Source organism: Pollicipes pollicipes, unplaced genomic scaffold (genome assembly GCF_011947565.3).
Source record: "Pollicipes pollicipes isolate AB1234 unplaced genomic scaffold, Ppol_2.1 Scaffold_4295;HRSCAF=5057_pilon_pilon_pilon, whole genome shotgun sequence".
NCBI lineage: Eukaryota > Metazoa > Arthropoda > Thecostraca > Pollicipedomorpha > Pollicipedidae > Pollicipes > Pollicipes pollicipes.
Window position 1 is genome coordinate 5,102,374 of NW_023596461.1, and position 13,756 is coordinate 5,116,129.

The 13,756-nt window shown below is 47.3% G+C and overlaps 2 protein-coding genes across 2 annotated transcripts in view; one reads left to right on the forward strand and one right to left on the reverse strand.

Moving 5' to 3' along the window:
* Nucleotides 1-860: 860 nt before the first annotated feature.
* Nucleotides 861-8,923, reverse strand: LOC119097096 (annexin A13-like). Its single transcript, XM_037220141.1, has 7 exons — nt 8,890-8,923; nt 6,324-6,506; nt 5,079-5,286; nt 3,471-3,610; nt 3,145-3,337; nt 2,071-2,183; nt 861-1,488 (listed from the first exon to the last, which is right to left on the reverse strand). Exons 1-7 carry the CDS (start codon nt 8,893-8,895, stop codon nt 1,369-1,371), a joined length of 963 nt encoding a protein of 320 aa, XP_037076036.1. The 5' UTR covers nt 8,896-8,923; the 3' UTR covers nt 861-1,368.
* A 4,553-nt stretch (nt 8,924-13,476) lies between these two features.
* The window catches only part of LOC119096576 (annexin A3), a 7,402-nt gene continuing 7,122 nt past the window's right edge, over nt 13,477-13,756 (forward strand). The window contains exon 1 of the mRNA XM_037219480.1: nt 13,477-13,530. Within this exon, the coding sequence (XP_037075375.1) occupies nt 13,477-13,530 (54 nt within the window). The remainder of the gene's footprint in view (nt 13,531-13,756) is intronic.

Below are 13,756 nucleotides of genomic sequence, written 5' to 3' on the forward strand. Positions count from 1 at the left end.
CCACGGTTCTTTGAAAGAGAAGAAGACTGGTCGCTTATGACTGTTTCAGTGAGTCAACAGCCTTTCTGGTGTCTGAAAAGGCGGTTTGGATAATCACAGGTCAATTTCTACCATGATCGGATCATCCCGCCGACTTAGCCTGAACTGGCAATGCCTCTGGTCGCAGAACAGGACACTGAATCACGGCACAGCCAGCGAAGCAAACAACACCAGAAATTAAATCCAATGCAGGTATTCATGACGCTGCCATGCGAATGCCAATTGCGAAGTTGCAATGCATTGAAAGTCATTGCCTATCTCATATCAGTCGCATCGCAACAATTAAAACACGCCCTTGCGGCCAGATGAATCCGCATATCTAGATCTTTTCAATCCTTTATACTGTCTGGTTTGGCACACTGAAAGTCGGCTGTTAAAAACAGCGAATCGGCCCACGGGCCGGGCCATAGGAAATGCATCGATTTGTCGCCGACCTTTCATCAAGTCGACTGACCAACCAAAATGATAGGATCTTTTTGTCGCCGGGTTAGAATGAAAGTTAGGAAAGTTACCGGAGTGCCGTATGGTACGGCAGTCTTTACAAAAGCGTTTGTGTTGTGTGACGAAAGTTATTACCATGGAGTGATAATATCTACATATGGAGGCCTCACGTTATGTTTCGTATGGCATGCTGTATTTTTTCGTCTTGGCCGTCAACAAAATTTACTGTTCAATGACATTTTTGGCACCAGACTTCGCGTGAAAATATGCATTTTTATCGCAGACCTTATCCACCGAGTCGGCAGGTTTTACCAACCCTGGCGTGCGAACCAAGCAGCGCGGTCAAAGAACAGTCAAATTATAGCAAATGTATTGCAGTTCATTGCACGCAACACGTTTCACACCAGGCGGGAATTAAATGGCAACTCTTGTGGCACACAAAGTCTATGCATATGGTGGTATAACACGAGATGTGTGACAGGAGGCAGCATCCATTGCGCACGTCTCCATGCTGTCCAGAGTTATTGCAGATCCCTAAGAATGTCAAGGACTTGTCAGAATCCTGGCACTAGTTATAGTCCGATATCATCGCATGATTTGCTCTGGCTTACGGATGGCTCTGCAGCAAAAGGCTGGAGCTTTCACAGCAATAGGCTCGATGGCACCGGCTGGCTGCTGATGTGTGCCGGTGCTCCCTCCGCTAGAACGCGGATGGAGCAGCGGCCGATCCCACATACACCACACACAGGGCGGTGCTGCCGCATCCTGCCACACCGCCTACGTGGAAGGTCTCATCAATAAGGTTTAAATCAATTTTCAAACGAATTGGCTGCGATCGCACACTCCTCAGCTGACCGCTTCCAGAGAGCAGCACTCCAGGTGCGCTCATTACTTGATGATGGCCAGCAGTATCTTCTGGTAGTCCCCGGATGTCTCTGCCGTGACCGCCTCTGCCAGCGTCTTCTTGTAGGCCTTCTTAAAGGCCTCCTTTATATCCTCCAAATCGATCTGAGGACATAGTTGTCATGGCATTGCATGGAACCCAAGAACACACTTTCAGTTTCGAGAGCACGCGGGGCGGATCGAGGTTTAAACGAACTCAGCTGGAGCATGTAACTAGAATGCATTCCTAGCAAACAAAATCACTCACTTAAGTCTTGCTTCCCAAGTCTAGTTTCCATGTCACGTGCTATTTGGTAGGTAGAGAGCATCTCAATTACCAGTGCTCTGGTCCCATTATTGAGCCCTTTCTGCATTGTGCCAACGGGTGGCCTTCAAATCCATTGCAATATCATTCCATGAACTTATTGATAGACACAACCTAGGGCTGACCAATAACGTCTGTTACCTCGAGTTAAACATATCAATCAGTTCGCGGGATATTTTGTGTTGTGTGTTGGCTATGGGACAGTGGCCTCATTCCTGAGTCACGGACACGGGCCTCCCAATGTATCCGCTGACGTTATTGACTATTTCTTAGTATCTATCATCCGAGGCAAACCGCAAACCTCTGGTTTCGTATGGTAGCCTCTGTCCTGTGACTTCGTAAGATATCTACGAACTGTAACCTCTTCCCAAGCACTCACTAACCTCTGATCTCGTGACCAATATGCGGATGAGTGTGTCGTCGTCAGTGCCGGCACCTTTCATCGCATCGTGTAGCACCTTAGCAAAGTAGGCGTTCTGATCTTTGACGCACAGCACTGAAACAGATACAGCACAGCGCATGGTAACGCGTAAGGCATGTTCAATGAAACGAGAATTACATGGCAGCCCAACTATTTTCAAACCCGCACGCATGCAAACACACATACACACATCTACATAGGCATACAAACACACATGCACACCTACATGAACATACACACATGCACATACCTACAAAAACGTACAAACACATGGATGCACCTACACAAGCACAAAAAGACACGTACCTAAGCATACAAACACAAAGGACACACGTACACAAGCATGCAAGCACACATACGCACACCTACATAGACATACGAACAAACATGAAGATACCTACAAAAGCAAACAAGCAAACATGCATACACCTACACAAACATACAAGCACACATGTTCACACCTGCACAATCATATCAAAACATATGCACACATGTTCACAATCATACAAATACACATGCACACACGTACACAATCATGCAAACACACATGCACACACAAATACGTTAGAAACATAGAAACACCCATACATGTGAATAAAGTTGCAGTTAATCACGGTTTGCATTTGCGTGAATATTCCGATCGATATTAGTGAATTTGTCGTCACAGAGAACAGTGAACTGTTCCTCCTCTGTCTTATTTAACTGGCATCTAATCGTTTGATATTTTCGAGATATTTCGAGTTCAAGGTAATTTAAGAAATTAAGGAATCTGCACCCAAAGGTTTAGCATTGCTTTCGTTGATGTGAAAGCATGCATTGTGTGATAAGCTGTGGGCATTCATCGAAATTTATGTTCAACTCTTACAGGCCGCTTTCCCCACATCCCCAAATTTTCCACAAATGGGAGTTTTCGCGAGGGATTACAGCGTAAATTTTGTTTGTGATCACATGTGATGTGCTGGCACGCTTCAGACCAATCACGACATAGCATATAGTTTTGGTGAAAACGCATATGATAAGTATCAGCGTTCCTCACCTACAGTTAGAAGCGCTTCCTTCAGGTCTCCTGAAAACTCCTTCTCGATGGCATTTTCTATCGAGTTATCCGCAAATTTGGTGTACTCCTCGAATGTTTTCTTGAGCTGGGGGTAGTTCGTTGTGCAGAAGATTCGGATAAACGTCTCCTCGTCTGTCCCGCTATTCATGCCTTCTCCTGCCTCATACAGCTCCTGTAGACAATAGAATGTATTCGTGTCAATGGAATGTATAAATGGTACCAAGCCTGTTCACCAGGAATGGCACGTGAAGGATTGGCCTGAGCCCATGCAGTACATATGCTGCTGGGCTCTGCCGAACACTGACCTGGGCCAGATCCTTGGAGCGCTGCGGGCTGACGCCGACGTCGTCGTTTTCCCTGCCGTCCTGCAGCAGCGCAACCATCAGGCGCTTGACGTCGCCACTCATCTCCGACTCGATGTCTTCTTCCAGCGAGCGGCGAAACTCTGTGGTGGAGCCATGCTAGTGGTCAAGCGCTGCGGCGGGGCTGCGTCACAGGTCAAACACCGCGGTGGAGTCACGTCTGCGGTCACACACACCGGCGGGGTCATGTCTGCGGTCAAACACTGTGGCGGGGTCACGTCTGCGGTCAAATACTGTGGCGGGGTCACGTCTGTGGTCAAATACCATGGCGGGGTCACGTCTGCGGTCACACACACCGGTGGGGTCACGTCTGCGGTCAAACACTCCGGCGAGGTCACGTCTGCGGTCGAATACCGTGGCGGGGTCACGCCTGTGGTCAAACACTCCGGCGAGGTCAAGTCTGCGGTCAAACACTGCGGCGGGGTCACGCCAGCGGCCAAACACTGCGGCGGAGTCATATCAACGGTCAAACCCTGTGGCGGAGTTATGTTAACGGTCAAACACTGTGGCGGAGTCATATCAACTGTCAAACACTGTGGAGGAATGGTCAATGGTCAAACACTGTGGCGGTGTCATATCAATAGTCCAAACACTGTGGCGGAGTCATATCAACGGTCAAACACTGCGCCGGAGTCACGCCAGCGGTCATCAAACACTGCTGCGGAGTCATCCACGGTTTTTTTCAAACGAGCCCCAACGGCTCAAGAGTGCTACGCTCCTGCAGCTATCTGCTTCTGAAATAGAACCGTGTAACGAAGTTACACCACAAACATCGCCACAGAATACAGTGGCCTGCGTTGGTTGCAGGCATGTTGCCTGAAGTTCACAGCCTTAGACCCAGGTCCCCGCAGCCTCGTGAGAGAACATGGCAGGTAATCATATGTCCTGCTTCTTTGCTGAGGCTACCTTGAATGATAATAACGAGAGGCAGATCGGACCTTCGTGTAATCTTAACGATAATGTTGTGAAATCTGAAGTACTGGAAGTGCTCCCTCTCTCAGAACTACAAGTGCTCAAATTTGAACGTGATTTGTGCAGCCTAGCCGGACGTTGCAGAAGCAAACTGGCAACTCCTCGGACTTTAACCTGCCTTTGCATACATGTTGTATGTGGTTGTTGGTGTGTCTATTTGTTGTTTTACCTATCCCGTAATGTTATCAATGACCTTAAGGGGAACAACATGAACGTTTGTGGATCGCGAAATTCAGGAGTAATGATTTCATCCTGAATCGGAGAAATCGGTCACTGCTTTCAGAAATGCAGCGTGGACACGAATGCTCGCCATAAGATAGGATGTGAGTAACTGCTTCACCCAATGCCACGATATCATGCTAGCACCGCAGAGACGTGGACTGAAGTCTCCGGGTGGTGGTCGCTTGAACTCCTTCCTCGCCGTCAAAGCAACCGGCCGCGTGGGAGAAGCCGGTTTTCGCCAACCCCCACCGATACCCCCACCACCCGCCCTACCTAACTCACGGTGCTTGTAGGCCCATCGGCGGCACCTGACCCACTCAGGCGCTTGCAGACCCCGATGACCCCTGGCTTGCTTACGGTATTTGTAGGCGGCGTCCACCTGTGCCACCATATCCCGCTTGCAACCGCAGATAATTTCGATGAGCGTGTTTTCGTCGGTGCCGAGGCCCCGAATGGCCTTCCGGCACCACTGCGCCAGGTAATGATGGCTGTTCTGCTCGCACAGCGCCAGCACGGCCGACTCGAAGTTGCCTCCAAGCTCCGCCTTCAAGTCATCTTTCAGGTCCTGACGGCATGGTGGCAAGGTCAAAGCTGCATTCAGATCCTTTAGGCACGGTGGTGAGGTTAGAACTGCATTCAAATCCTGTCGGCACGGCGGCGAGGTCAAAACTGCATCCAGATCCTGTAAGCACGGTGGCGAGGTCAGAACTGCATTAAAATCCTTTAGGCACGGTGGCGAGGTCAGAACTGCAGCAGCCCAGAGTTCGCATGCGGCAAGCTAGGATGGATGGCACTCAGATTCACTGGTCTTAGCACCGACGGCATCAGGGATCGAGAGCTACTGAAGCCAGAAATGCCGGCAAAACGCATGCCGTCAGATGAACTTCAGTCCCATATCTCTCAACTAAAATACATGCACGTGGTGGCCTCATGGTAAATGTGGTGTATGACTGATGCCTGGAAGCACCTCAGTTGGCTAAACAACCTGACCTTCTTTCGACTGTTACACTGCGCTCGCGTGCCCTGAGGTTGGAAGTGTCGCGGTATTTCAGGTCGATTTCAGTTGATTTAATGTGCATTTCTGGATGTATTTGCATTTCTGCGTTGCACGGTTGCATTTCTGCACTGCGTTGCATTTCTGCGTTGAGTTAATGTGAATTTCTGGCCATGCGAAGCCAAAGATTCAGGGCCTTGCCTTTGCTCATACGACTGGGTATTTCACTGGGCAATGAGGTATTTGCAGTCAAAAGCACGTTGGAAGTCGCTGCGGTTGATTGGAGTTTTTAGCTTGTTCTTATCTAATTTATATGAGCCCGTGGCCTTCTAGCTTGACGATGTCCTTGTGTCTCCGAATGAAAAGATGTCCCTAACCATCACGTATCCGACCGTGAGACTACCCATAGCATACCCGGTTTCTTCCATGTTGAGCACAATACATAAAGGCTGGACGTTACGGAAGCCGATCGGCAATTTATGCGACCAGGCCCGACCTTATCTGCACAAGATTTACACGTGCACTGTATGTGCGGTGTCCCCTATAACCTATCACCAGACATAACCTACCCGATCTATCCACGCTGCGGAGACCAGGCCGCATCTTACCCGTCCGAACTGTTTTTTGTAGCGGTCGGCGATGGTTTCACGATCCTCGCAGCCGTTCTTGGTCAGGATCTCGATGATGACTCGTTCGTCGGTGCCGATGCCGTTCATCGACTTGCGCAGTCGCCGGCCGAGCTTGTCGGCGTCTGAGTCGCTGAGGCCGCCCGTCGACTTAATGGTGCCGCCCTGCGAAGAGGACACAGTGGGTGAGGCGTGCAGGGGGTTAGCTGCCCCTTAGGCCGAGTGCGCGTGCGTTCTCGCTGCGGCACAGGTTTGCGAGGCGGTTGCGCCGAAGGTTTTGTACAGACCTCTGTTTCGTGGTGATGTTTGCCTCGACACTGCTTATTCACCCATAGCCTTCCCCGTTAGGAATAGATAATTGTCTCCAATATTTTGGCGGAAACAAATCTGCTGCTACAGACGATTACCCACTACTAAAGAGACGCCCATGGACAAGATATGGCAGACAGAACGCTGCATTTTGAAACGCAATGTGTATTGTAGACTGGTAGTGGGTTATTACAATGTGGAAAGACGGAAAGGGTTGGGAAATAACAGGGTAACACTGCTTATTTCCTGGGAGTAGGCTCCGGTTTTGCGTCCTTCTCTGTTGGCCAGCAGGTCACCATGACCATTTCATGCGTTGTTCTGGATCGGACCACACAGTCACCCATCTTGTGATGATGTCAGGGATTTTGAGAAAAGACGGCGACCCGAAGATAGATACGCTGGCGGAATTCACTCCCAAGAGAATTCAACGCGCTATTCGTGGAGATGGGATGTGTTCCACCCAAAGCATTGCACATCATTCACTGCACGAGCATGTCTTAATGGTGTATTTTTTAGCCTGCCGTGTCGGAGTCATAAAAAATGGTTCAACTCATCTTCTCTAAAACTGTGCGAAGATGGTTCTGTCCTGCTTCCCAATCACAATAAAACATCTTCCCTTCATACAAACTGCATGCAACAAGACAAGCTTCAGACTCCTAGTGACGGCTGTCATGCTGCCATGCTGCCATCTTGTCACTTCTGCAAATTTTACGTAAGTTGTTAAGTGCATTTGCGAGGAACATTATTTGCTTAATTAAGACAGCAGCGATTGCATTGTCCGTCTGAGAAAAACCAAGAAAATGGAGATATGGATGCGTTGATATTTCGGCAACATGCCCTGTTCGAATGATAGCAAAAGGGATTTCTGTTATTGTTTCGATAAAGGCATGTCGTCAAAATATCATCACATCTGTATCTCCATTCTCCTGGTTCATCTCCGGGGAATAAGGCAGTTACCACTGTCTTATCTTCTCTGCAAATTTTGTTGACTTTGTAGCGCCATACAATTTTGACGTAAGCCACTGTCGTTATGCTAGTGCCAATAGAATACAAATCACACACAGGACCCATGTTAACATGAGAACATTTACGGAGATGTTGCAGTGTAAAGAATGAGAAGGCTGGCGAACAAATGGCACAGTACGGATCATGTGGCGCTGCAGCGGTCTTTGCAACGTTTTTGACTTAAAATTGTCGGTTGTTTGGCCTTTTCCCAATGTGTTGCTATCTGGGGTCTCCATCGTAACAAAAGATATACATATATACAACTTTGCTCGTTATCCGGCCTGCCGTCTTCTTCGGCAACAGGCAGGCCTGGGCGTTTTCCCATTTTACTTCCCTCCCAGACGCAGGAACATCCACGCATTGCGACTAGCAGGAATCCTGTTGTGACGTAGCAACGCTGTTCTTATCGATCTACTGGCACTGATTGATCCGAACATCAATGCATGTCGCCACCACGACCCCCTAATGGCCTGTGCGCACGAGGCACCGCACCTGGCTGGGCTGGTAAGAGGCAGGCGACGATAAGCCCCCCCCCCCTTCGACGTATGTGCTGACTCTTTGGTCGAGGCCCGACGCAACTGGACTGACCTGAACTTGACCTACATAATGGTCAGATTACGAGACCTTTATTTTAAGTAAGCTTTGTTGCATTAGCAATCTCATTCCCCAAATACGGCCTCGTCTGCATGCTAACGTGATACTTATCATCTGTGCGTAACGCGCTGTACTTTGTGAAAAAGAAAGATGAAAACACATGTTCGTCCTGTTTCATCAAGCGAAGGTGACTGGAGCAGACAGGCCCACTTCTCGGCAGCATTATTAGACAGAAACCTGAGTTGGTACGAAATATTAAATGCACAAGAAGCGGAATGAGCAGAAGCAAACCGTCACGGGTCACTAATTGTTTCAAAATGGCCGTCAAATTCTCCAACAGAGGCGTTTTTATTTCGTGGCCATGTACCACTTCGTAATATAATGGTTGCGCCTTTGGTCACGTGGGATCACGTCAAAAGTCTGCGCACGTGAAACGACGGAGACATACATGGTGACGAAACATGCAAGACGTTCTCGAAGAAACGCGCCTCGCCCCTTTAATCCACTTTCTTCGTGCATTTTAGATTTGGTGTCAGCATATTCATCTGTGTTATAGCGATAGCATGAGGCAGGCTAGTACATGAAATACAGGTAAACGGTAAGTTATCGCACTTTCAGCCTACTCCAGAGTTGATCTCACCTTCATGTTGGCTGTATGTGTGCGGAGGACAAAGACGGAGGGTCGAGCCGGCTCCTCGGCCGGCCGTGTGTCCAGGTGGACTGATCAGGTGACGCTCCCCCCCCCCCCCCCCCCCCCCCCCCCCCCCAACGGCAACGCTTCCAGCGGCGATCGATGGCGCGTTGGCAACTTCAAACAAACAGCGGTCCAAGGCGTGCGCCGGACTGCGGACCGCGGACCCCAGCCGCATACGCATAAACAGGCGCACGCACACACATACACACATACACGCACACACACACGCACATAACTGTATATATTTATATGTACATATGTTTATATCTATATTCATATATATATATATATATATATATATATATATATATATATATACATGCGTGTGTGTGTGTGTGTGTGTGTGTTGGTGTGTGTGTGTGTGTGTGTGGTGTGTGTGTGTGTGTGTGTTGTGTGTGTGTGTGTGGTGTGTGTGTGTGTGTGTGTGTGTGTGTGTGTGTGTGTGTGTGGCGTCATTTACATCGAATAGCCATTCAGTAATTGATACTATAATGTAATCATTCAGTCACATGGTGTCAGTTGGGTTCCTGAAGTCTTTCTGGCTTTGGTGGTCTTGTTTAAAGGCACGCCTGAGTCTCGTAACTTGTAACATCGGCTAGTTGTACTCAAAGATATACAGCTTCCACGGCTTTATGTCAATGGGCAACCCACATACATAACAGCCCTCACAGCCACATGTAGCTCTCATCTGGTCTTCTTTGATCGCTTGTAGGCCATCAAGCAAGCTTCGCTGCTATGCTCTACGCGTTGCGTCTGCAGTGTTAGCAACTTTCTTCCTTGCTGGGGGAAATTCCGTGCCTGGGAGAAATTTTGATTAGCTTCTCCGCGGCTGCTTGCCAAAGCGCTTTGAAATTTGGTGATTTTTCCTGCAATTGATATAGATGTTACAGTGCTGGAGTAAGCTAAGTGTCGCATATTTTTCAGTCACAGTAAGCTAAGTATCGCATATTTTTCAGTCACATCCATCATGAACACTGGTGACGCACATATTTCAGCTGAAACGCAGTCAGATGATGCAAAGTGGCAATCACAGGCGTGTAAAGCTTAGATTTTAGTAGTGATTTTATTAGTTTTGTTTTTACACCTACCTACAGTACATGTTGAACGTTTCGATAATGCTTCCATTGGACAGGCTTTAGCCCATCGTTATGGGGTTGGTGTATCTGCGTTGCCTGGGGCCAAATGAAAAAAGGCATGCGGTATACTCCAGCAGGATTAAGAGGTCAAGTTAGACTATAATACATACTAATGCACATGTATGCATACATCATGTTGTGCATGCACAGTAATATAATGCGTGTTGCAAACTTAACCGGGCTTTTTACTTACTCCATCTCCAGATGTAACATACAATAGCTCTTCTGTGCATTTGATCTGTGCGTCATCGTCTGGAGCATTATGTTTCCTGGATGTGAGATTAAGAAGTGTAGGTGCATGAAAAAACATGCAACGTGAACCAGTGGACTGTTAGCATGCGCTCGGGTGGGAGGGTCAAATTGTCTCCCCCCGAAGGGTTTTCCAGAATGGTTTGCGAATGGCGCGGCGTAGCCGCGCCAAATTTTGCATAGCTGTGTAGACAATTGAATACGGATCGTTTTGCATCAAAATGTAGGTGTACCTAGTAAGGTCACTGACCTATGGCAGGTCAAACACAGGCCACGGTTTCAGCCAAGGCAATTTCTAGGGAGTCCTTCAATCTGATCTAACAACGGAGTGTTAGACGAAGCATCTCTGAGATGCTTTCTTAGGCAACACAACAGTTGAATAAGCAAATTAGATTGACCTAAGGTCAGGTATAAAGGTTGCACCAAGGTCAAAGCCATTTTGTTTTGCCACTCTGGGGCTTGCTGTACGGGACAGCTTCTGGTGCTCGTTTTGAATTCATTGATAGCAGGAACCGCATTATCCATCTTCCATAGACTTCTTAGAAATCAGAATAGGTCATTGACCTAAAACGACCCAGGTCAACATTTTTTTTAGGAACATACACTCTAGGGTAATCTTTGTCGCTTAGTCAAATGCAAAGCTCAAAGCAAACTTGCAAGATTTTGGTCGCCTCGGCCTTCAAAAGATCAAGCAAGGTTACTGACCTTGAATGAGCATGTGACCTTTTACTTAGAAACGGCTATCTAGGTTCTGGGGGCGCTTGGAGACCAACCTGGAGCTTGACCTTTGTCTGTTGTTATCCGACCTTCTTTGACCCGAAGGTCATGACCTAGCAACCTAAAACTTTGACCTAAGTGAGTTCACGTACAGGTCAACACACTCTAAATTTGGTGTCACTAGCTTTCTTAGTTCCCGAGATCTCAGCGGGGGGGGTCTCAAACTGACCCCCCACCCAAGCGAGGGGCATCGAGCCGGCCAACCGGGCGCGTGTTACAACGTGAGTTTATAGTTCACCAAATGGCGGTTTGACAAAGAAAATTAGCGCTAATGGTGCCTCGTTTACCTAGATCTGCCCTTGCACAACATATGGGGGTTTGTCATATGTGCTTGCATTTTATACATATATATATATATATATATATATATATATATATATATATATGACAGCATATATGTGCATGCATATATGAAAGTATATGTATAAATGTATACATATAATTCGTAAAAACATCACGCACAGTTCCTAGGAGAACAAAAGCTATGAATATGGAATCAAACGAAATGGTTTGCTATTTACGCCTATATTCCTCAGCATAGACACAAAGAACAAAAAGAACTGATGCTCATCACTTTTTACCTTCTTTGGAACTGCCTACAATCATCTCTCTCAAATTTATTAAGATACGTGGCATTCATACACATTCTAATCTCAACCGCCTTAGTTCCAATAAAATGGTGTAAACACCACGGGCGCAGTGACCATTAAAAAAATGTTGGTTCAGACACCACCTTGATGTCTAAACACGACCTTTTATGAAGGGCTGAATATCAAAAACACAACGCTTAACACGCGCCCGGGTGGCCGGCTAGATACCCTTTGCTCGGGGGGGGGTCAATTTGACCCCACTTGAGATCTCGGGAGCTAAGAAAGCTAGAGGCACCAAATTTAGTGTGTCTTGACCTGTACGTGAACTCACTTTGGTCAAAGTTTGAGCTTTACAGGTCATGACCTTAAGGTAAAAAATAAGGTCAAACAAGGTAAATTTACAGATTGGTCTCTAAAGTGTCCCCAAAACCTAGGCAACTGTTTCTGAGCAAAAGGTCGTAAACCCATTTGAGATAAGTGATCGTGTTTGAGCTTTTAAAGGTCCTGGCGACCATAATCATACAAGACTGCCCTGAGTTTCGCATCTAAATAAGCGACAATGATTACGCTAGGCATGTCGACCCGGGTCATCTTAGGTATGACCTGTTCTGACCTGTAAGAAGTCAATAGAAGATGTCTAATGCGGTTCCCGCTGTCAATAAATTCGAAATGAACACCACAAACTATCTCATACAGCAAGCAAGCCTTAGAGTAATACAAAGGTTGGTTTTGACCTTGGTCTGACCTTCACACCTAACCTTAGGGAAATGTAATTTGCTCATTCAATATTTGTGGGGCCTAAGAAAGCATCTCAGAGATGTATGGCCTCGTCAAACACTCCGTTATTGTATCAGATTGGACGATTCCCTAGAAATTGCCTTCGCTAAAACCATGGCCTGAATTTGACCTGCCATAGGTCAGCGACGTTACAATATACATCTAAATTTTTGATGTCAAACGATCCGCTATTCAATTTCATATAGCTATGCAAAGTTTGGCACAGCCACTCCGCGTCGTTCGGAAACCATTCGGGAAAAACCTTCGGAGGGGGGGGGTCAATTTGACCCCCCACCCTCACCTGAGCACGTGTTAAGTCAAATTTGTACCCCGAAAATTTTGGGCTGGTATGCACAGAAAGAGATGTGACAATCTAGTCATTCACCAAAAGAGATACACACACCGGAGCTCTTACGTCAACAAATGCATGCCCAGCTGAAAAAGTTAATATCTTACAGCTGCTAACAGGAAAGGTCAACTTTCTAATCAGATCGGGCAACGTGAAGCTATGGCCAGACAATGCAGGAAGAGCTGGACTGTCTTAAAAGAGAGGATAATCGGCCAGCCGCGCCTCAGTCAATGACTTTTTGTATATTGAAGTTCCGCTTGTTCGACGAGAGATAAACAGCTAGTAACGCATGCCATCCGATCCACTGAATGCGTCTGAAAACGAAGCCGTTCTAGCAGATGACTGCCAAAGGCTGAATGGAGATGTCAATCAAAACGTACGCACGGTGGCTGACAGAGTGAGTTCAGGTGACGCAAAAAGGAGTCTACATATCCGTCCAAACCTGATAGTGTTCTGCGTGATGCGACGGGACTTTTTATGCGCAAAAATTACGATGTCAAGATTTGTTCCAGTTTATAGTTACCTCCAATGACTTAAGCTCGTGGGTTTCGATTTTCACCTCAGACAATGCTTGTGCACATTGCCTCCAGGTGATTAAACCCACTGCCACGACATTTCTTATAAGCACCAAGCGTTCCTGTAACTAAGCGTACGAATGGCTGCTTCCGATGGTACGTGCGCGCAGACGAAGCAGCATGGTCCAGAGACGGTCAAATTATAGGAAATGTATTGCAATTCACTGCACGCAACACGTTTCGCACCAGGCGGGAATTAAATCGCAACACTTGTGGCACACAAAGTCTATGCATAGTGTGGTGTAACACGAGATGTGTGACAAGAGGCAGCATTCATTGCGCACGTCTCCACGCTGTCCAGAGTTATTGCAGATCCCTAAGAATGTCAAGGACTTGTCAGAATCCTGGCACTAGTTATAG

Bases quoted from the DNA above. Each gene is read 5' to 3' on its own strand.
- LOC119097096 (XM_037220141.1), bottom strand. The intron at 5,287-6,323 runs GTAAGATGCGGC...CCATGCCGTCAG, and splicing joins ACAAAAAACAGTTCGGACGG to GACCTGAAAGATGACTTGAA. The intron at 1,489-2,070 runs GTTAGTGAGTGC...CTATGTCCTCAG, and splicing joins TATTGGTCACGAGATCAGAG to ATCGATTTGGAGGATATAAA.